Source organism: Danio rerio, chromosome 5 (assembly GCF_052040795.2).
Source record: "Danio rerio strain M-AB ecotype USA chromosome 5, GRCz13ab, whole genome shotgun sequence".
Taxonomy (NCBI): Eukaryota; Metazoa; Chordata; class Actinopteri; order Cypriniformes; family Danionidae; genus Danio; species Danio rerio.
The window spans coordinates 26,610,015-26,633,374 of NC_141025.1; the positions used below are offsets into that span (position 1 = coordinate 26,610,015).

The 23,360-nt window shown below is 35.5% G+C and overlaps 2 protein-coding genes and 1 long non-coding RNA gene across 4 annotated transcripts in view; 1 reads left to right on the forward strand and 2 right to left on the reverse strand.

The window, feature by feature from the left end:
• Nucleotides 1-4,522, reverse strand: LOC147843980 (uncharacterized). The gene is made up of 4 exons (XR_015491214.1): nucleotides 4,364-4,522; nucleotides 2,426-2,502; nucleotides 2,041-2,187; nucleotides 1-1,272 (listed from the first exon to the last, which is right to left on the reverse strand). It is a non-coding gene; the product is annotated as an uncharacterized LOC147843980 (long non-coding RNA).
• On the forward strand, nucleotides 200-21,846 carry kifl (kinesin family-like). Of its 2 annotated transcripts, none has more exon segments than NM_001440842.1 (23): nucleotides 200-296; nucleotides 774-889; nucleotides 2,021-2,209; nucleotides 4,188-4,292; nucleotides 4,372-4,481; nucleotides 6,246-6,338; nucleotides 6,416-6,538; nucleotides 6,701-6,793; nucleotides 6,902-6,962; nucleotides 7,066-7,169; nucleotides 7,321-7,497; nucleotides 10,299-10,444; nucleotides 10,560-10,666; nucleotides 10,770-10,819; nucleotides 10,893-10,976; nucleotides 11,106-11,205; nucleotides 13,163-13,355; nucleotides 15,585-15,765; nucleotides 15,850-16,060; nucleotides 18,236-18,396; nucleotides 18,758-18,960; nucleotides 20,315-20,393; nucleotides 20,482-20,629. In NM_001440842.1, coding segments are annotated over 22 exon segments (2,718 nt in total). In that variant the 5' UTR covers nucleotides 200-296; nucleotides 774-789; the 3' UTR covers nucleotides 20,530-20,629.
• The window catches only part of cyp1d1 (cytochrome P450, family 1, subfamily D, polypeptide 1), a 14,896-nt gene continuing 13,122 nt past the window's right edge, over nucleotides 21,587-23,360 (reverse strand). The window contains 1 exon segment of the mRNA NM_001007310.3: nucleotides 21,587-22,473. Within this exon segment, the coding sequence (NP_001007311.2) occupies nucleotides 22,191-22,473 (283 nt within the window). The 3' untranslated portion in view covers nucleotides 21,587-22,190.

The window sequence follows — 23,360 nt, forward strand, 5'->3', positions numbered from 1 at the left end:
TTCTCAATTGATTGACAATATTTAATCCATTTAATCCAGACCACCACAATGCAGGTTTTCCATTAGCATTGTCCTGTAGAGATGGACTGTTGTAGATCACATTACAATCTCGATCTTACACACAGGAAACCTGATGATAGTCTTCAGTTTGTGTTGGCCATCCCCCCTGAAACCTCATCCACCGAGCTTAATATTTAACAAGTGTTGAGAGTTCGGTTCCTCACAAAAACAAGCATCTTTCCAGTTTTTCTCTGTAATGTTCGCTAGTCAGGTCTTCCTACAGCTCAAGAACTCAGGTAATCTCTCTCTGATTTAATTATTTGTTCATCATTTCTTTAATCAGATTTGCAAAGCAGACTGTGACTGTTTCGCTGATTATGTTAATTTTATCACTCACTTCCAACAAAAGCTATCAATGCAAGTGTGTATGTCTTTTATGCCCAGAGGTGAAAAGATTATAGAGCATGTACATTCATTAAATGATTGCTCACACCCTAAACCATAATCCTTGTTAACGTGATAGTAAAATACTTTCAAAATTTGTAACTGTCAACATCAAATATACAATGCGAGAGATGATGGATAGGGAATATGTATTTCTTAATTCATTTATTTTTTTAAAAACCTAGCATATTAACCTTATTGAACTGCATTGCTTATTTGCATGTCTCTGTGTGTGAAGGAATCATGTACAGTCACCTCTGAGTGTAACCTGCAAACAGTGTTTCAACATAATGTCATGACGTGGTTGGTACTATTTCTAAACAAAACAGATAGGAACCCTCTGGCATGATGTATGTCAATTCTGGAGCAGAAAATGTGTCCATGTCTTTGAACTTCATGGGCAGGAAGTTACGTAACCACACTGTTGCCCCAGCAGCAAAACAACGTAAGTAAACATCACATGTACCCACTCCTTTCGTCACTTGCATTATCAGATTATAGTTTTTCATGCGTATTTGGCTATACAGGGATTGCCTGATCTACTTATGAGTATTTCTACCTGTAGTACTCTTAGTGTATATCAATGTTCTATAGTACTCTCAGTCTTTTTAAATGCTCTGTTGTTCCGTAATTTTAGAACAAAAACTTTATCAAAGTTACTACAGGAGAAGATTAATAAAAAAAATACAAGCAGCTCTGATGGGGGGCACGGTGGCTCTGTGGTTGGCATTTCTGTGTGAAGTTTGCATGTTCTTTCTGTGTTCATGTGGGTTTCCTCTGGGTGCTCTGGTTTCCCCCACAGCACTGCGGCAACATCTGAAATAGAGACTAAATTGAAGAAAAATTAATGAATGAACAACCAATCTGATGACATTCTTTACAATTTACATTAAATTTGCATTCATTAGAGCTTTTATACATGTATATTGATCTTATGTAATACAGATTTTTAAACTTGTATTTTTTAAGTCATAATGCAAAAGTAATGCATATCATAGCCGTTAAATGATTGTTTTTTTTTTTTAAGTGATCTGTCTGATATGAAAATTGGGGGGATAAATTTTGATTATTTTAACTGGTTAAAACCTTTTAGATGTATTTTGTTGGCCATAAGGCATTTTCACTAGGAAAAAAGAGGAAATTTGTAAATGTTTAAATGTTTGACTGAAATAAACACATATTAGGAATCCTCATCCCATTGTGTTCATGCATGCTTCAGAGTATATAACTCGTGAAATATGCTTAGAAATGGCTCTTTTAGATCATTTAGGATAACTTCAAATAAAAATAAGAGACTTTGAAATTTAAGACACATAACAGGGAGACATGATATTGAAGACATTTCAATTTATTTTAAATAAAATTACAAATGTATTTGAACTTTTATTTGATAGAATGTGTTTGGCCAACTCAATTGTATTTAATTGAGCAAATTTTTTATTTTTTTAAAATTTTTTTATGCTAAGCAAATTTATTGTATGGGCATCCTGCCCTCAGTTGAACTGAGTTCATCCAATGAGTTTTTTTTGTGTGTGTATTTTAATGGTTTTATTAAAATGTGTTTTTTTCACTATAGGTGCCTGGGAGACCACTGACCTTTCTCAATATCAGGATGATCCAGCTGTTTCCACCCGTGTGGTACTTTCTCATCCCAATGTGTCATCAGAGGAGCTGCCAGGCAGTGTTCCTGACCTGAGAGAAGAGATTCAGCTGCGCAGACCATGCAACATTCATAACACACTCCTAGACCAGGATAAAAACAGACGTAAGTTTAACTTTCCTGTAACTTCCCAGAATCTAAACATAGCTTAAGCCCTAAATACTGTCTAATATTTGCATAACATTAAACTAAAACCTAATCGATAAAAATCAAAAGAACAGGATCGTTTCAACAATATCTAAACTTAGTCTGATTCATTTAAACCTTCATTTAAACTTAAACTAAATTCAACCTATAAAATGTGTTTATTAATTTACTTACATAGTTTTCTTTTTCTTTTTCTGTATCTTTTAAGCAAGCACAACTGGAACAAACGATTCAGCGTGATGTTTAAGCCACTGAAAATGTCGAGAAGGGACAATAAGTGATTGATCAAGAAGAAACAATAAGTGATTTTTGTACTTAAACAAACCCTATGTATAGCTGAACATAGCAAATGTGTTTTATCATGTACAGTCCTTTTTAAGCAGTGATAAAATGTTTTTTTCCGTGATATTGTGCAAATATTAAGATTAATAAAAAAGTAAGGATGAAACTTTTTACCTAATAAAGTTCATACAGTAATTACTTTGTGATAATCTTTCACTCAATTGAATGTTAACACCTTAAATTTAATGTAATAAAAAAACATGCAATAAAATTAAAAAACTAAAAACATGTATTTGTAAAATAAAAAAAAACATATTAAAATCATATCATTAAAGCATGTTTAAAAAGGATAATTAATGTGTTTACAAACAATAGTGTTGTTTAATTGGTTGTACACTAAAGGTAAATTCCCAAATGGCCAACCTACAGTGTAACAAATATAATTCAAAAGTTCATAATAGCTGATGATTGATTATAAAGTGTGTTTAGCATGCTGTCCCGGAAGAGAGCCCTGCATAAGATCCCTGAGCCCTGTGCTCCCTCTCATTTGCAAGGCGAGAGGGGAGTTTGAGCTCAGGTAGATCTCAAGAACTCCCCTGTTATTTGTAGCTAATGAAAAATTAAGGATTGCTATGAATAGATAACTGCTTACTAGGAGCTTGTCTATGGTGCTGATTTGGATTAGTCAAATTGACTTAATTTGCATGTTTTGGGATGGTGGAAGGAAACCAGGGGACCCAGGGGAAACCCACATGAGCATGCAGAGAACACATAAACGCCGCACAGAAATGTCAACTGACTTGGTACTAGAACCATTGATGTTCTTACTGTGAGGCCATTCCGCCCAGAAATGAGGAGGAGTAGGGGTGGAAGGGGGTATTTTTCAAAATGAAGATGACTGTGATATGGAACTTATTTATTTATAATATTTATGGTGATCATCTGATCGGTGTATCATGATTTAGCTAATGCGGGACAAGCCATGATCAATCATAAGCACATGATCCTTTTAAAAATTATTTTATAATTAAACTTGATGTAAATTAGCATTTTTTTGTATATTGTTTTTCTTTTTTTCCTGTTTATTTATGCTTTTGAATTGCATTATGGGACTTTGATCGTTCAACCAACTACTTTTGACCTTCAAAAGATAGAAAAAGTGACTTTTATTAACATTTTTAAGAGTTTAAAAGTGATTTGGGGTTGTATATTAAAGTACAAAACAGTGTAATAAACTGCCAGTACATTTTCTGTTCCTTCTCTATACATCATTTCTTGTGCATTATATTATTTCTAACTACTAAAATGTCAATAAAAGTCTCTTTGTTAAAAGGTAGAGTTAAATTTTCAACATCAAAAGTCAACAGAGCAGAGATCAACACCCCATAATGCACAACCATAAATAAAAGGAAAACACAAAATGTGGAAACTTTTAATTTAGCAGATTTTTTTTTTACAAGTAGTTAATTAACCTTATATTAAATCTAACACACTCTATTGTTTAGCACACATCAGTGGTATGAAAAAGACCCAATTCATTCCACCATCTAGAAAAAGAGCTATTAAAAAAAAAAAAAAATGAAAAAAAAAATTCCTGGTTCCCAAAGAACCAAATGAGTGAAGTGTCACAGTAACTGCGTGTTAATATTTGAAGGTGCAGGTAAATGTGAGGTCTCATGGCTGAGGAAAGGTAGAGTCAAATGGAACGCATTCAGGCGCTGGATTGGAACAGACCGACCCCATGAAACAAAACGCAAAGGTAGGTTCTGATGGTAGAGTTTCAGGATTTATAAACACAAACAGAAGTTGTTTCATTTTCATTCTATTTACCATCACAGTACCCAAGGTATCTTCAATAAGTGCAAGCAAAAAACATCCAGTAGATGAGAGTCCTGTGGATGTCAAGATGTTTATCCCATATGACTCCGCCAAGCTTTGCATAACTCAAGTATGTAGATATCACTCCTCATGCTTATGCAATATTTTTTTTACTCTGGAGTAGAGTTTGGGAGTGTTCTGCATTAGTCACATGTCTGTCACTCCCTCTGTTGGCCTGGAGCCTCAGGGTGAAGTTAAATGTCTTGTCATGTGCTTTTTGGTTCTTCTGAGAGCAAGGCCTATTATGAAACAACTCAAAGCCACAATTCATACTGATTCTCTGATCAACTTTTATTTTCCCAAATATTTAATCTCCATCAAAAAGGCTTACTAGCCTAGTAATCAACACCAAAGCATACATTAAAGTGGTTGGATTTACCATATCATTTTAAATGTCATGCGCTCCAGAGGTTGCATGTTTACGGCCTCATCCCATAAGAAATATGATATTATGGTAATATATGCAAATTACATACCTATATGGCATATATACAGTTCATGTTTAGATTTCTCATATATAAAATATGTATGACCCACACAGAATCTGCACGTGCAGAAATCTGCAGATTCCACAGATTTTTAACCCATCATTGAGTCTATTTATTTACTTGTGTAAATGTGTGTACATTTTTATTAATTCAGTTTTTTAAATTGATTTCAGTAATATTATTGACTAAAAATGTTCATATGATTTATTTACAATACAGTTTGTAAAGTAATATTTTCGGTTTTGCAGTAGATATTATATAAGAGACTTGCTTTGTTTTTCCAAATAAGTGGTTCTAATGGGATTTGCATTGTAATCATTAAATAAAAGGTAAAAAGGTATTATTTTTTATGTCATATATCATTTTTTTATGTCATAGTTTTTAGTTAAGATACTCCCAAAATTATTCCACATAAATCCACAGATTTTTTACTAAATTCTCTACAGAAATAGCCAAAAATATTCACAGATTCTGTCTGCCCCAATTGGCCCAAAATATAAACATATATATTTTTTTTCAATCGTTGGAATTACTATGTACGTATATCTTCAGATATATTACCTCTAATATTTCTATATGTTCATATATGGCTATTTTTTTCAGATTTCTGTATGGAATAAGTCATTAACTATGTGTAAACACAATAAAATTAGCTAACTAAAATTTACTGTTATTTTTTGTGAGAAACTAAACTTGATTCACTGCTTCGATAATGTCCATCATGGCGATGTTCTTACACATTCTTTGATTAAAAGTTAAAAGGACTTTCTAAAAGAAACTTTGCACCGTCATGCAACATATAGACAAATCCGTAAAAATGTGCTGAAACAGACAACAAAAAGCTGTAGCAGTAAGAAAAACGATTCTTACTGTAAAGACATGAATATATAAAATCAGACATCCTGAAAGCATTTGAAATCCAATATTTCACTTTCATTGACATCCTATGCAACTACACTATAAAATATTGATATTTGTTTTCTGTCATACTTCAGTTAAACTTATTTTTTAGTATGTTTGACTAATGCCAGAGATCACATGATAGGTTTATTTGATTCAACAACAAAAAAATTAGGCATGAGTTTTTTTTTTAAACATTGAAGCAGGTTATGTGACTCCAGTGGCTGAACCTTCATTTTAAGAAGTTAGATTAATTTTTACACAAAAAATAACTGATTTTGTAGGTTTAAAAGTCTCAAAAGTGGTTTTTTTTATTATATATATAAATATATATATATTTTTTAGCATTAATAGTTAACTTCTTTGACAATTCTGGGAATGTACATGCAGAAACTGCTTCAATACTATGTATTTTGGTAAGGCTGTGAATAATACCATGCCAACAGATAACAAACGATATGATTGCCATGAAGAGCAGGCATCAGGAGATGATTCAAGAACTGGAGGAGAACTTTCTCACTGCATCACGTGTTAATCAGGTGATAAACTTATTTTGAATCAGAAAGTATGCAGTGATTTTATGTAAACTTAAGTTTAATTATGTGTCTGTGTGTAGGATAAAACAGCTCATAAAATGAAGACGTTTTACCAAAATAAACTCAGTACTCTGAAGAGAGTCCTAGACATTTACCAGGAAAAGGTGGCCAGAAAAAACGCATTCTGGGAAGAGAAAGTCAGGGTGAGTCATAAAGAGCTTTCTTGATTTTCACACAACGCATTTAATCCTTGTTTCAAGCTCAGTCCTGAACCTAAAACATGATGTAATTATTAGTGTCCTGTACAGTATTACATTTGTATAATATATTGATTGTCTTGTATCATACTGTACTCCTGGAGTCAGACTCTGGAAGATCTGAATGAAAGACTTCAGATGCAACATACAATGCTTCAGGAAAGGAACCAAAATGACTTGGCTTCATGGGATAAAGAAAAGGTATCAAGTTATGGTATTAAATAAGCAACATAGCATATTGTGATGTGTACAGTGCTTTACATGATTACCTATTTAATTGGCTAAAAGCATCCATAAAAACCTTTCCAGAACAAGATGATGGAATTGTTCTCCTCTCGTTTGGATCTCCTTCACAATCACCAGGCATCAAGTAAGAGATCTAGAGGTTAATATTGTTAGATTTAAGAAGAAATGTGATTAAAAAGATATGCATTAATTATAGAGGAGGTTTGAGTAATCTCTCTCTTTACAAGCACTGCAGGAGCTGCATTTGGCCAGGGCAGAGATGGGGAAGGTCCAGGAGATGCTTGAGATCTTGCAGGAGAAGAACGAATCAGAAAATGCATCTGAAGAACAGGTAGAAAATCTGAGAAAATTCACATTCCAGTACTGAAGAACATGTTAATTCTGAAGAGAGCTAGAAAGAAAGACATGTAGTATTTACCAATCGTTGGTTTTCATGATGAGGCATATTTGCACGTGTATTATCTGAGTAATAACCTTAACAGATGAGGACCGAGTCAAATGGCCCACTAGATGGAGCTCAAGCTCGTCTGGAGATTTTGAAGGATAACCTGCAGAAGAGGGAGCGAGAGATTTCGATGCTCATGGAAGGACAAGAGCGTGTGGCAGATCCTGTTGAACAGTCAGCATATGCTCAACTCCTCAGTACTGTCATCCAACAGGTTATTTGGTTTTCTTTTAATATTATTTTTATTGTTTTTGCCTCATTAGTAAAATAAGGTAGCCTAAGTCGTGAAAAAATAAAATGTGACATAATATAAACTTGATTTGTCAATCATAATTCAGACATAAAATTGTGCTTTAATGTGGCTCATTATGCAACTTAAAAAGTACTTAATTTTGCCCTTTATATGCCATACAATACATTACCCACATAAAACATGTGTCAGAGTAATTGTTGGTTCATTCCACTGTGGTGATCCCTAATAAACCAGGGACTGAGCTGAAGGACAGTGAGTAAGTTAGTGATTTACATTCATCCAACGTTAAAAACACTTTAAACACAATTCAAGAGTTTGCGGCACATAGATATGGTTGACACTATTAGAAGGTATGCTGTCCCTGAGCTTGGAGGTAATTGAGCCCAGGCCTCCCACCTGGTCAATTAGCATATAAGGGGGTCCCAAATCAGGTAGCTCCTCCTGGTAAAGGATGTCAAAGGGGGAGATGGGGTGGAAGGAGGGATTATTCCAAAACGAAAAAAAAGGCATTAGGGCGAAATTGGTCTGTTTATTGTAGGCTTGAATCAATCTGATTGGATTATTGCTGATCATAGATGAGAGACCAGCTGTAATCAGTTATATCACATGCTCCTTTCAAAATTAGTTTGTAAAACCACTTATAATACAGTTGTAGCATAATAAATTTCCCGAAGGGTCTGAAAAGTTTCATTCAATGATTTGGTCTTTCTAAGCCCTCCTTAGGTCAAAAGGTCAAGTCTGTTAAGTTTGGTCTACTATTTAAGGCGGGTGTACATGGTGTAAAGTTTGATGGTTGGAAGATTGTCCACGCACACATCACTACGTGATAATCATTCGGATGCAGGGATATATGACAGACACCATTTTAGAATCTGAATTTAAAAAAATGGAAGCAACTGCATGAAATTCCTACCTAAAAATGAGAATGCTTTCAGAGACTTTTTCTATCCCTCGCTTTCTCTATCATTAGAGCTTAATTTTTATACATTAAGGATGCATCAGGAAACCAGGATGTCTGGTCACCCTATGTGTGTAAATTATAAAGTAGTTGTAAATTATAAAGTGCTACATCTCACCTGATAGCTGTAGCTCTTGAGCAATCATCTGTAAAATATAATCTCTGATGGCCCTGTCATGCATGACTTATAAAGTGCTTACTGTTCTCCAAGTAATGTAATGTGTATTTATATAGCGCATATATTGTGTATGGCCATACACCCAAAGCGCACTCACAATCGTGAGTGGGGTCTCTCCACACCACTACCAGTGTGCAGCATCCACTTGGATGATGCGACGGCAGCCACAGGACAAAGGCGCCAGTGGGCTTACCACACACTAGCTATTGGTGGAGTGGAGAGACAGTGATACAGCCAATTCAGTGGATGGGGATGTTTGGGAGGCCATGATGGGTAAAGTCCGATGGAGGGCCAGGACACCGTGGTTACACCTTTACTCTTTACGAGAAGTGCCATGGGATTTTTAATGACCACAGAAAGTCAATACTTTGGTTTAACGTCTAATCCAAAAGACAGCGCCCACTGACAGTGTAGTGTCCCCTTCAATATACTGGGGCGTTAGGATCCACAAGGACCACAGGTTGAGCCTCCTGCTGGCCCAACACAATCTCACGGCAATTCGTAACTTTTTCATTTAGTGGCTAATTCGTATGAATTCGTACGATCTAATTCGTACAATTTGGTACGATTTGCTCATCCCCCAATGACGGTTGGGGTTAGGTGCCACGCCTTTTTTTTTAAATCGTACCATTTTGTACGACTGAACTCGTACGAATTCGTATGAATTAGCCACTAAACTTGCAAAACGTAAAATACTTACGTTTTCTCGTGAGATCAGGCTGGCTGGACTCACTAACACCACTTCCAAAAGCAATCTAGCTTTCCCATGTGGTCTCCCATCCAAGTACGGACCAGGCTCAGCTCTGCTTAGCTTCAGTGAGTAACCAGTCTTGGGCTGCAGGGTGATTTAGCTGTGGTAAGTGATTTGGATGGTCAACTTCAGATTGATCGATAGAACAAGTCATTTAACTGCACATGTTCACGAATTAAAGCAGACGGCTTCCTAACTAAAATAAATAACGAATAAATAAATAAATAAATAAATAAAACATTACAAATGATTGTAAGCTCATACAGTAGGTTACTCTGATGGTACAAGCCACAGTCATAAAAGATTAAGGGCTTTACATGTGTTTGCTCCCAATGGTAAGAAACCACGTACAAGCTCGCACAATAGTAAAAATTGTACTGTGTACACCAGCCTTTACAGCACATGTCTGAAATGATATGCCCATTGTAATATCTGAATTTAAAGAGTTGGTTCACTTGAAAATTAAAATCCTGTTATCAATCACTCAGCCTTGTGTCATTCCAACCCCTGTAGAAAACACGCATGCTAATCTGATGTGGAACATATAAGCGAACAAACTCATTTTCACAATACTTTTAGCTCAAAAAAGTGTTCTTGGAGCTTCCTATAATTACAATTCATTTAAAGTATCTTTATTTGTGTTCTGAAGGTGAATTAAGGTTTTAGAGGATGGAAACAACATAAGGGTGGGAAATAAATAACAAAACTTTTATTTTTGGGTGAACAAGCCCTCAAAGGCTGAGCAAACAGTAATAAAAATGGCAAGGATTGAGCTGGTTTTGATTTTTGAAACTTTTCATACCTTCTAAACAGTAAATGAAGGTTAATAAACATAATGAGCTTAGAAAGCAGCTTTCTTTGATTGTGTATTCCAGGCTCATCAGGTTTACGCTGAGCTGACAGAGGCTAAGCAGCAGTTTGACCAAATGGCAGAAGACAACAAGAAAATTCTGGCCGAGATTAAAGAAAGCCTTGACCAAACAGTAGTAGAGTCCAACCAGAAGAATCATGAGGACCAAGAGTACGTGAAGTAGAAAATGTCAGATCATGCATTGTTTCTTTTGAGTCAGAAGATTGCTTAAATCTATCAAACTATGAACATATACGCATCTGCTAACTGATTCATGTTAACTCAGGACAGAGCCACAAATCAATGATGGATCCCAGGCCAGTTTGCTCAATCATGAGGTCAGACAGCTAGCTTTGGAGTGCATCAGATCAGGGGCTAAGCCTACTGTCATTGGTAAATATAGGAAATTAGTAGCTATGTACTTTAAATGATCAATGGTGTCTCTTTTGGAAAGATGTATTGTACATATTGTAAGTTCATGATGTGTTATTCATAGAAACTGATGCAAATGAGGCATGGACAGCAGAGATGGATGAAGCAGTCAAAGTAAATTCATACACACTCATTTTATTTAGCATTCATTCTTCCTTAAGACTAATGTTTACCCTTTATGTTTTAGAAATTTGAGGAAGAATTCCGTAAGAATGGATTCCTAAGTTCTGATAAAAGTGTTGGGCAGCAGCTGTTATTACTGCAGGCTGAGGTGAAACCGCTAAGACAAAAATATTTTCTATTTTATGATCTTAACAATTATTTGACTGAATAAATTGATTGAAAGTGGTTGAACTGCTCGGAATCTTATGGTACGTTCTTATGTTATCTGTATGTCTAGTTGAAGCAAATAAAAGATGAAAACAAAAAGATTATTGAAAACTACACAGCTGAAAGGACCCTGAGGAAGAAGTACTACAACATGGTGGAGGACATGAAAGGCAAAGTATACCACATCCTTACACTTTGAGCAAAGACAGAAATGAGTTTATGTAACAACTGCTGCCAGACACAACATGAACTGGAATAGCCCTTTTTTGGGTATGTATAATTTATTTTGAGGCTTTGAGCCAAATATCTCCAAGACCCTTGATTGGTTTCCCAGAAATTCTTGTTAACTATTTTGATAATTTCTATTCGTATCCAACAGTAATACAAATGAGTGCCAAAAAGACTGAAAACTACAGGCATTTTTGCCCATGTAGGGTTTTGAATTATTTGCAAGGCCTTCTCTGTGCACTAAGACTGCATTTATTTGATCCAAAGTATGGCAAAACAGTAATGTTTAAAAAAAAAAATTTACTATATAAAATAGCTATTTTTTGTTTGAATATATTTTACATTGTAAAAAAAAAATCATTGTGATATTCTAATTATAAATTTAAAATAAATACATTGTATTATTACTGTTGAAAAGCTTTTTTTATTAAAAACATCATTTTTTTAACATTATAAATGTTTTTATTATCACTTTTGATCAATTTAAAGCTTCATTGTTAAATACAAAAATAACAATTTCTAAATCCATATTTTAAAGATAGTGTATAATGTTATGAAAATATTTTAATTCAGATTAATGATGTTTTTTGGATCTTTTTAATAATAATAATAATAATAGTAATATTACATTTTATTTATAGTGCGCTTTTCTCAACCACAAAGCACTATAAGGCATACAAGGTGAACAGTAACAAGCAAAACAATAAAAAAAAATTAAAAACACCACAATAAGACAATAAATATGCACAAAAAAATTTAATGATTACATTAACAAAAATAATCAACCTAAATTGAAAGCAAGTTTCTTAAAACAGTCCAGAGAAGTGGCATTCCTGATGCTGATGGGTAGACCATACCATAGCTTGGGTGCACTGTACGAAAAAGCTCTACCACCCACAGTCTTAAGTTTACAGTGTAGCTGATACAGAGTAAGTCCAGATGAAGAACGAAGATTGCAGGTGGGAGTGGCGAGAGTTACCAGGTCACAAATGTAGTCAGGTGTTAGCCCACGCACTACTTTATATGTTAAAAATAATATGTGACTTAGCAGGAAGCCAGTGAAGTTGCTGAAGTATAGGGGTGATATGGTGGTGAGAGAAAGAGTGTGTCAAAACCTGTGCAGCGGAATTTTGAATTTCTTTATTTATCAAAGAATACTTAATAATAATAATAATTATTAGTAGTAATAGTAGTATTATTACTAATACTTTTATAATAAATGTTTATTAAATAGCAAATCAGCCTATTAAAATGATTTTCAAAGTATCATGTGACTGGAGGAATAATGCAGAAAATTCAGCTTTCAAATCAAAGAAATAAGTATAATATTTTTTGTATATTTTGTAAGTTTCTGCTTTATTGCTAGGTAACTATAGGCTTTTTCACACTGCTTTTAACCATGAGTTATTATCATTCTATTATCTGTTTCATAACTCCAGGTAAAAAAGAAGGGCTTAATTTTACACATTTTAATTTTTTCTAATTTCACACTGCTTTACACATTTAAAATTGTTAACCCTACGTCATCCTAGACCCTAGAAAAATGGTATCTTAGGTAATCTGTAACCATGTTTTTTACACTGCTTATTATACCTAGGGTAAACTGTTAAGCCTGGGTATTCTTTTACGTTGATTATTTCTAAACCCTGGGATAACATTCATATTTGCATATTTGCAGTACCATTTGCAGACAACCTGTTTACACAATATGCATTGCCTGACATGACAGGAGTATCCCTGCTGAATTCCTGATCCAGCAGGCTCAAAAACAAACTTCACACTACAATGCTCCGTGATGTGAAATGCTTCTTTAACCAGGGTTAAAAGTAGTGTTTAGAACAACGATGACCTGAAGTCACATGCAGTGTGAAAAGCCTGACTTTGTTTGGTCTTATACAGGTAAGATCAGAGTATTCTGTCGAATAAGGCCACTAACACGTGCGGAGCAAGCAAAAAAAGGCCACATCACTGTCGCTTGTCTGGATGATTACTCTGTGATCCTGGAGACGCCTCGAGGACCTCGCGAGTTTCAGTTTGACAAGATCTTCAACACAGAATGTACACAGGAAGAGGTCTTCATTGAGTCCAGTGGGTAAGAGTGATACTGAAATGCACACGCTATACATTTAAATGTATTTGTGATAAGTTAAAGAAATAGTTCACACCAGAAAATGTAAAGTCACTTCAAACTATACCGCTACTTTCTTTTTTTCTGTGGAACACAAAAACAGATTGAATTTGTTAATAACATCCTGGGTGCTCTGTTCCATTTAATTAAAGTCTGAAGCTCCCAATTTATTATAATTTTAGTGCAACCACGATGATGAAGGCTGTGATAACTGAATGTGAAGACTATTTGAATCAACTTTGATTGAACTAGAACTACACCTGCGTTCCACCCCTACTCTCCTATCTGCCTATTATGCTGGAATTTTTCCAAAATCTGAATTCTCTTTTTTCATATAAGCTTCTTTGGCCCAATCTTCATTGTAAACAACACTTCCAAAATGAAGATTGAAGTTTGAGTTAAAAAGTGAAGGGTTTCCTAATTTGGGGCACACATTGAAGGCACAAAATGTACACTGTAAAACCCAACAGTCAACTTTATCAACTGAAATGAGTGCAGTTAACTCAAAATTTACATACCTTATAACTTCAACTTAAATGTAGTAAGTTTACAGTGCTCAAATAGATTAGATCAGTGGTTCTCAAACTGTGGTACGTGTACCAGTAGTGGTACGCAGGCTTCCTTCTAGTGGTACGCGTAGGAATGCAATATGTCATGTACATGCTACACACATTTCAAAATTTATTAAAAATGATGTATATAATATGTTATATATGACATATAGCCTATATTTCTGATGTAATCTACCATGTTTTTTTTTAACTGTGCAGAGTTGTAGCTGCTTTACTGGGCCTACTGCGCTACTGTATTTTAATACTGCTCATTTTGGTGGTACTTGGAGAGACAATTGTTTTCTGAGGTGGTACTTGATGAAAAACGTTTGAGAACCACTGGATTAGATCATATAGGGTTGTTGCAATCGGTTTCCACATTTGGTTTAAGTTGCCTTAACTTATTGGGTTTTACAGTCCTGAATTGGTTTGAGTTCTCTTTATTTATTGGGTTTTACTGTGCTCAAATTGTTTCGTTTACTCAAATGGAATAAGTTCACTGTACTCATTAGCATTAGTTTTTGAACTTAAATAGTTTGTTGCAATCAGTTCCCTCAAATGGTTTGAGTTACCCTAACTTTTGGGTTTTACAGTGTAGGTATTTATGTAATTATTAGGTCTATTCTTACACTCCTGGGATTATGACATTGACAGCCGAAAGAACATTAGCAGATACAGTAAGTTATGAAATGTCTCAAAGACAGAGAATAGTCTTAACATCAACCACAGCAAATGTTAAAACTCCAAACTATTACTTAAACTGTTTACATTTGGACCCACTATTATGCTAACTTTTCCAATGTAAAGGCAGGGAAATCGTTCATTTACTGGTGAGGAGAACATCCACTCAAACAAGTCATTCTGTGAAATTTCACCTTAATATTTAAAAATAAGAACTTCTGGTATGTAAGCCTGGTTTTAATTCTGACATTTTGTTGTGAACCAAATATCAAACTTTTGATTTTTTAGATTTATATCCAGGGGTGGGATTAAACCAAAAAGCGTAGTAAGCAGCCACTTAGAGCTCCAGGAAATTTGGGGCTACGGTAAAAGTATAAATTATACACATCGCTTTCTTTTTTGGCGTATTTTGTATGCTGAGGATCTCACAAATTACATTTTGACATAATTATAAAATCTACGCACATTTGTCTTACACCCTCAATCACGGAGCAGCCCAGAAGTCGATCCGGTAAAGACTCAGTTTATTATTTTCAATTTATTTTAACATTTTTTTAGTTGTGAATTAATTTTAAGAAAAATCTTTTAAAGTGTAGAGATTTCATTAAGATAAAACATGGAGAATTAGATTCAGTGATATAACAAAATAAAATAATTTTTTTTAAAAACTGAAAAAAAAAACACAAACGTGTTGGCGCGTGTTTCCTCTGGGTGCCCTGGTTTCCCCCACAAGTCCAAAGACATTCGGTAGGGTATTCGGATAGGTTGCAGTTGTGGCAATTCCAGATTAATAAAGCGACTAAGCTGAAAAGAAAATTAATGAATAGGTTAATTTAAAAAAAATGATCAAAATACAAAGGGTGCATTTTAAGACTGCTGGGCCCCCAAATCACTAAATCCATTCCTGTTTATATCAGATATATATATGAGCAGGAGATGCTAAGATGTACATTATCTCTAGGTTGATCCAGTGTGCGATTGATGGATTTAATGTGTGCATTTTTGCATACGGCCATACGGGTTCAGGGAAAACCTTCACAATGGTTGGAGACAGAGATCGGAGGAACCCAGGACTCATTCCCAGAACATTCACCAGGATCTTTGAGATCATCCAGGATAACGAGTCTAAATTTGAGTTTAAGGTGCTTTTACGTTTATCATTTACTGTCTTGTACTGAACAGACGTACAGTTAGTCTTTAAACTTATTTTTTTTGTCCAACCTCAGGTTTCAGCCTACATGCTGGAGCTCTACAATGACCGCCTGCAGGATCTCTTTGTGAGCCCAGCTGAAGCTTTCAACAAGCGAATCGAAATTAAGAGGGACAGAAAGGGACTTGTGTTCGCCCAGGGAGCTGAGACAAAGGACGCAGCCAGCGCCGGCGAACTCTTCGCATTATTTGAGCAGGGCTCTGCAAACCGCCACATTGCAGCCACAAGTACGTGCTTAATGAAACTTCAAAAGTCCCTGTTAAATGGTTTGGATTAATTGCTTCAGTTAAACTCAGTATGAATGCATGGTCAGAACATGATGACCGGGCACTGATGCCAAACTTCGACACAAGGAGGAGGTCCTTGAGTTTAAATCTGTAATGCTCTTTGAAAACAGGCCTGAATGAGTGATTTGAAGTTATAAAGAGCATGAACATTATTAAACGTGCAGTAGCCTATGTAAAATTGACAGGGTGACACGGTGGCTCAGTGATTAGCACTGTTGCCTCACAGCTGGTTCAAGTCCAGGAGGGGCCAGCTGGCATTTCTGTGTATAATTTGCTATGCGTAGTGCACATTTTAAAAGTGGAGGGGACAGCTGTATGAGATCCAAAAGTTAAATTCATATAATTATTAATCACCTGTTTCTAAATGATTCGTCTTTAAAAGTGAGGGAGACATATTACCCCTTTCACCCCTGGTTTGCATGTTCTCCCTGTGTTAGCATGTGTTACCTTCGGGCACCCTGGTTTCCCCCACAGTCCAAAGACCTGCAGTATAGGTGAATAGAATAAACTAAATTTGCCCTAGTGTATGTGTGTGCAATAAGAGTGTATCGATGTTTCCCTGTACTAAGTTGCAGCTGGAAGGGCATCCGCTGTGCAAAACATATGCTGAATAAGTTGGCGGTTCATTCCGCTGTGTTGACCCCTGATGAATAAATTGACTAAGCAAAAGGAAAATGAATGAATGAATGTTAAATTGACACCCAGTGGTTGAACTAGGTATTGCAAGCGTCACATGTTTTCACCCTGACCTACATCTGATGACTCCACACAAAGGTTTCCAGATTGACAACACCAAAAATGAAGGACAGAACTCTGACTCAACAGGTCACTCAGCATGTACTTTTAATAATGTTAAGAAGTTTAACAAGTAGTTTGTATGTAGTTGTACCATTTTGTTGGATAAACATGTTCACTGCATGATTCTTAAATATCTGCAAACATATGGTCATTTTTTTCTTTTCGAATTAGTCCCTTTATTAATCTGGGGTCACTACAGCGGAATGAACCGCCAACTTATCCAGCGGATGCCCTTTCAGCTGCAACCCATCTCTGGGATACATCTATACACACTCTTGTATTCACACATGCACTATGACCAATTTAGTTTACCCAATTCACCTATACCACATGTGTTTGGACTTGAGGGGGCGACCGGAGCACCCAGAAGGAAAACTACGCAAACACGGGGACCTCAAACCAGTGACCTTCTTGCTGTGAGACGAATGTGCTACCCACTGCGTGACGCCCCAAACATATGGTATTTTTATATAAATTCTGATTTATCAATAAATGAAGACTTAACTTCACACAGCCCCATTAAAAATCCTAATATTGCAAGGTATCATATCATAACAAATTCATCAAAGTGCACTGGCAAACTAATACATATTAAATATGGATCGCATGATTATCTCCATTTGTACAGCTTTTCTAAAAAAAAAAAAAAATTGAAAAGTAAACTTAGCAGTTCACCTGGTAAAGCATTTTACACGTGACAGAATATAAAGGTACAAATGTTGTAACAGAGTTTAAGGCATAGTAAAAATCAAGTAGAATGGCTTGGCTTTTACTGGCTAAATGATTTCTGGATTGCTGCAACAAATGAATTAACAAACACAATAACATTCGTCTCTGAGGAAGCTAAAATGTTTAGTGCCACTCAATAAATGTTTCAAATTTAAAGTGTAGCTAAATATTAAGGAGCAACTTATCTTTTTTGCAAAGATACATATTTCCATAAGCATTTGTTTTTATTGAGTCTAGATTACTTTATACTTCACAAATTAGGGTTAGGATTAGGGGGTTTATAGGAAATCAGGTAGCAAATGCAGTGAGGGGGTTTATTTCTTAGCACAAACACCGAATAATTGTGAATAAAACCGAATAAAACCGAAGTGAGATGACTGGATATATATACATATTAAGGTAGTTATTATTAGGTAATCCAGTTCCTCCTGTGCCGAAATGGTTTATTATCTGATCGTGCTGTCGAAAATAGTTTTTAGTTTATTTATTTGGCCATCTGTTTATTATTGAATTGCACAAGTTAAATTATGTGGCATTTGCAGTAATATTAATAAAAAAATATTTTGATTTGATCACACTTTCTTGCAGAGATGAATGTAGAAAGTTCCCGCTCACACCTGATCATTGGCATTATGATCGAGAGCCGTAATCTGACCAATGGGAGTGTGAGTTTTGGAAAGCTTAGTCTGGTGGATTTGGCGGGAAGTGAACGAGCTGCAAAAACTGGAGCCAAAGACGACCAACTGAAGGTGCTTTGAACATATAAAATATTAAAGCTGATTTTCAGTGATGCAGTAAAGTTGCTTCATAGGAAATCTATTAATAATTATAATGACACATTTAAGACAGATGCAAAAACAGAAGATAAGTAGATAAAACAAACAAAAAAAACAAGAACTATTTTGTTTGCACATGTTTGAACATGTGTCAGAGCATACACCTCTCATCCACAAAATCTGACAAACAGGAAGTCTTTATTTTGATATTTTACTATTCTGATTTAAACATTCTTATTTTGTAAAGACAAATACGTTTTGAAGTGCGCCTCAAGATCTTGTCTATTTTCAAACCAAAAAAAAAAAAATCCATATATTTTTGCTTTCATTCCAGGAGGCAAACTCTATCAACAAATCCCTGAGTGCTCTTGGAGATGTAATTTCAGCTTTGTCAATGGAGCAGCCTCATGTTCCCTACCGTAATAACAAGCTGACCCAGCTAATGCAGGACTCACTGGGGGGCAATGCCAAGACCCTCATGATCCTCAACATCTCTCCCTCTGACTGCAACCTGGATGAGACGCTCACCTCGCTCATGTGAGAACCAACTGCAGCTGCCTTACATGCACAAAATCAATGAGAAGATAGATAAGAAGATATATTGAAGGATATTGCAAAGCTTAAACTATTGACATATAAATGGAAAAAACAAATACTACATTCTAAAAAATGATGGGTAATTTCAAATCAATTATAGGTGTAATAGGGAGCAGGGTAGGATTTAGTGATTTTGGGGCTCTAAGTATGTCCAGCCATGTGGCCCAAAAGTTCTAAAATGCACCTTTTGTACTTTCATTTTTTATTAATATTATTTTGCTGTTTTTATTCTTCTAATTCAGTCTCCTTTTCTACTTTTTATCTAAATACAAAATAATAATAACATGTAAAGCATCTTGTAAAACTATTTATTATCTTAAAATGAATTCACAAGAAAAAATAATGAATGAACTATTTTGTTTTTAAAACAAAATCTTTACTGATTTGACCGCTGGACTGGTCCATGATTGAAGGTGGTGGACAAATTTGTGCAGGTAATTACGATCAAATAAGAGTTCAGATCCAATTGCAGAGTTTATAAACAAGAATGGTCAGGCAGGCATCGGTCAACACAGGGGAAAACAGATGTACACAGGAAATCCAGAGTCGTGGTCATAAACAGGCGAAAGGTCAAGGCAGCATACAGGTGTAAACAAAAAAAAAACAAGGCAAGGGTCTAACACGGCAAAACAATGCAAGGAAAACACATCATAAAGTTCACAATACTGCTTACAAAACTCAGCACTGATGTGTGTGAGAGTGCTCTCTTTATAGTGCGGGGTAATGAATAAATAATGAGCTTCAGCTGTGAAACCAGTGTGAGTGCACGATGCATGACAGGATTTGTAGTACATATAATGGCGAATTTGTAGTTGTTTATTGAACAGTGTGTTTAACTGGGATATGCAGCCGCTAGATCGCTGGTGATCATAATACAGTTATATATAATTTATAGATATCATTTATATATCTAGATATTTATTTGGGGGCCCTCAGATTTCCTGGGGGCCTAATTGGCTGCTTACCTTGCTTATTGGTTAAATCTGCCCCTGATAGGGACTAACCCCACTGCTACCGTAGGTCAATTTTCAAATTAATAGGATCAAATTTTTACCCAACGTTTGGGGTAGTTCATATTTTACCCAATTTGGGTTTAAATTACCCAGTATTTATTACAATGTATGGAAGTCAGTGGTTGCAGGTTTCCAACATTCTACAAAATGGTTTCTTTTGTTTGCAGCAGAACAAAAAAACTCTAAATGCTCTTGGAAAAAGTCAAGTGAAGTTAACGATAGCAGAACTGTGATTTTTTTGTAAACTATCCCTTTAAATGTGTGCTTATAAATCTTTTCAGCTACGCGACTCGAGTGAAAGCCATCACCAACAATGCTCAGAGGAATGTAGACAGCAAAGAAATAGCTCAGCTGAAAGAGGTATCTACATTATTTAGTTAAAATACTCCTATTATGATGTGAACGCCATTATTTTTTGTTACATTCAATTCTCATTCTTTCTTCACAGGTGATTTTAAAATTAAAATCAGGTCAACCTGTGGAAGAAGATGTTTAATATGTCTATATTTATAAATGTGTGTGAGTTTGCGTGTGGGTGTTTATAAATAAAAACAGCATGACAATTTGTCCTTCATTTGCTATATTTCTATAATAGCAGTCGTAGACTTGTTTGTGCTTTTTCCACCTTTCTTTCTCCATTTTTCCCAAACATCAGTTTTAAACCTTGGTTAAAGGGACAGTTTTAAGGTTTTTTTTTTTCTGAGGTTATGAAACCTTCAAGCAACCAAGCAGTTATGATGAACTAGGGTTAACTTTGTGTCTAATGTGCTGCTTGTTTGTTTTCATTGTAGCCAGAATTCAGTTTGTGTCCCTTGTCACCCCCTTTATCTAAATGTGCGTGTCTGGCTAACGCAGAGGGCAAAGGTGTCCCAGGCCATCGCATGCAAACCAGTAAGGCACATTCAGTGCCCAGCGGAGGGATCAGAGGAGCCTGCACCAATTACGAAGTCACTTGGCCAACTTATGCTGCTAATGTGTGAAAAGGCAATGAGCGTGAATGAAGCCTCACTTGGCAAATACAGGAGGCAAAAGAGAGTAGGAGTTGTGTGGATTAACACTCAGTCACGCAGTCAGATCTCTGTAAAATACAGGGTGGCCCCAGTGACATCAATGACCCTTCTCAGTGCTGGGTTGCGACTGCTAGGACATCCACTGCATAAAACATGTGCTGGATAAGTTAGTCGTTCATTCCGCAGTGGCGAACCCAGATTAATAAAGGAACTAAGCTGAAAAGAAAACGAATGAATGAATAAATGTAAAGTGTTGTTTTTTTAGACTGTAAATAGAAACTGTAAATAAAACCATAATAAGAATATGCAGATTGGGCTGTATAAAATCTTTGCAGTGAACACCATAAGCCATAAAAGTTAAATGTAGTAAAGATTTTTTGTTATTGTTCTCCTTTGCTTAACAACACTCGTTATTGCTTTAACAAAACAAGAGTTCCTTTTTGGCAGAGACTGATTCCTGAAGAACTGTTTTCATTTAATAAAATGTTCTTTATAGTGGGGGAAATATTTTCCAAAATCACCAAAAATAAGTACAATGCACATTTTTTTGTCATTTAAACTGTTCTTTATTCTATTACATTCTGTGGAGTTACAAAACATGGTTAACATAGCGTATTAATATGATTAATCTATAATTAATCAGTTGTATATATTAGACAGCCAATATATATTAAACTGGCGTGCATTTTAAGAATTGAAGATATTTGTTGATTAAAGCAAATTCATCAATGGCCTTAATTCTGATTTATCCTAACACAAAACAGGCTTTCAACATATAGAAATCATCCTAACCTTCAATGCCACTGAAATTCAGAACTTGCAGCTTTTATTTACAATTCAACATGTGTGCTAAAATTAAGCTATAAAGTAACCAAATGTTTTATGCTTAAGTCTTCATGCATTAACAGAAATACTGCATGGACATGCGCAGATTACTCAGTTATATTAAATAGCAAATATTCAAGTACATGGTGTGCCAAATTAACCATAACACAGGTAAACCAGAGGTAGAGAAGAGAAAAGGGATTAGCTTAGCTTAGCAGTCCAGTGATGCCAACATTAGCTTGATGCTGTGACTTTAGCAATTATTCTGTATGTCCATTTGTCCATATAATGTAACATCTGGAACACTGAGAGAATGATGGTTTTAGTTACGAGGTATGATTTTTATTCTGTACGGTCTGGGCTTCATGGTGAGGCCAAATGTAGAGCTCAGGTCAAGCTCCTGACCCGGAACGTTCTCTATGTGCAGACGGTGCAGGAGGGTGGTTAAAAACACAAACATCTCCAGACGGGCAATGTTGTCTCCGAGACAGCGGCGTATTCCCATGCCAAATATCATGACCTTCTCAGTCAAGCTTTTATTTAAATGGCCAGAGAGGGTGAGGAACCGTTCAGGTCGAAAGGACTCAGGATCATCCCATATTTCACTTTTTTTTTGGAGGTAAAAGACAAAAACACAGTTACTCAACTGCCAATATGTAAGTTATATGTGTAATATAAAATATATAGACCACAAGAAGTTCCTGTCTCAAAGCAGACCACACTTCACAGCTAATGCAGATCCAATTTCTCCAAGATGCCGCAGTTTAAGAAAGGGACATGCATAATGGAAAACTTTTTTTTTTTGGAGGGGAAATACAAAAATGTAGTTACTCAATTGGCATTAAGGTATGTATATATATATATATATATATATATATATATATATATATATATATATATATATATATATATATATATATATATATAGTTATAATTATATATACACTCACCAGCCACTTTATTAGGTACACCTTACTAGTACTGGGTTGGACCCCTTTTTGCCTTTAGAACTGCCTTAATCCTTAGGGGCATAGATTCAACAAGGTACTGGAAATATTCTTAAGAGATTTTGGTCAATATTGACATGATAGCATCACGCAGTTGCTGCAGATTTGTCGGCTGCACATCCATGATGCGGATCTCCTGTTCCACTACATTCCAAAGATGCTCTATTGGATTGAGATCTGGTGACTGTGGAGGCCATTTGAGTACAGTGATCTCAATATCATGTTCAAGAAACCACTCTGAGATGATTCACGCTTTATTACATGGTGCATTATCCTGGTGAAGGTAGCCATCAGAAGATGGGTACACTGTGGTCATAAAGGGATGGACATGGTCAGCAACAATAGGTAGGCTGTGACATTGACACAATGCTTAATTGGTACTAATGGGCCCAAAGTGTGAAGAAGAAAATAGCAAAAAAAGCAAAATATCAAAGTGTGAAAAAGAAAATAACCCCCACACCATCAGACCACCACCACCACCAGCA

Bases quoted from the DNA above. Each gene is read 5' to 3' on its own strand.
- kifl (XM_087251148.1), top strand. From the start codon at position 790: ATGATGTATGTCAATTCTGGAGCAGAAAATGTGTCCATGTCTTTGAAC. The intron at 4,293-4,371 runs GTAGGTTCTGAT...TTACCATCACAG, and splicing joins CCATGAAACAAAACGCAAAG to TACCCAAGGTATCTTCAATA. The intron at 20,394-20,481 runs GTATCTACATTA...CTTTCTTCACAG, and splicing joins AAATAGCTCAGCTGAAAGAG to GTGATTTTAAAATTAAAATC.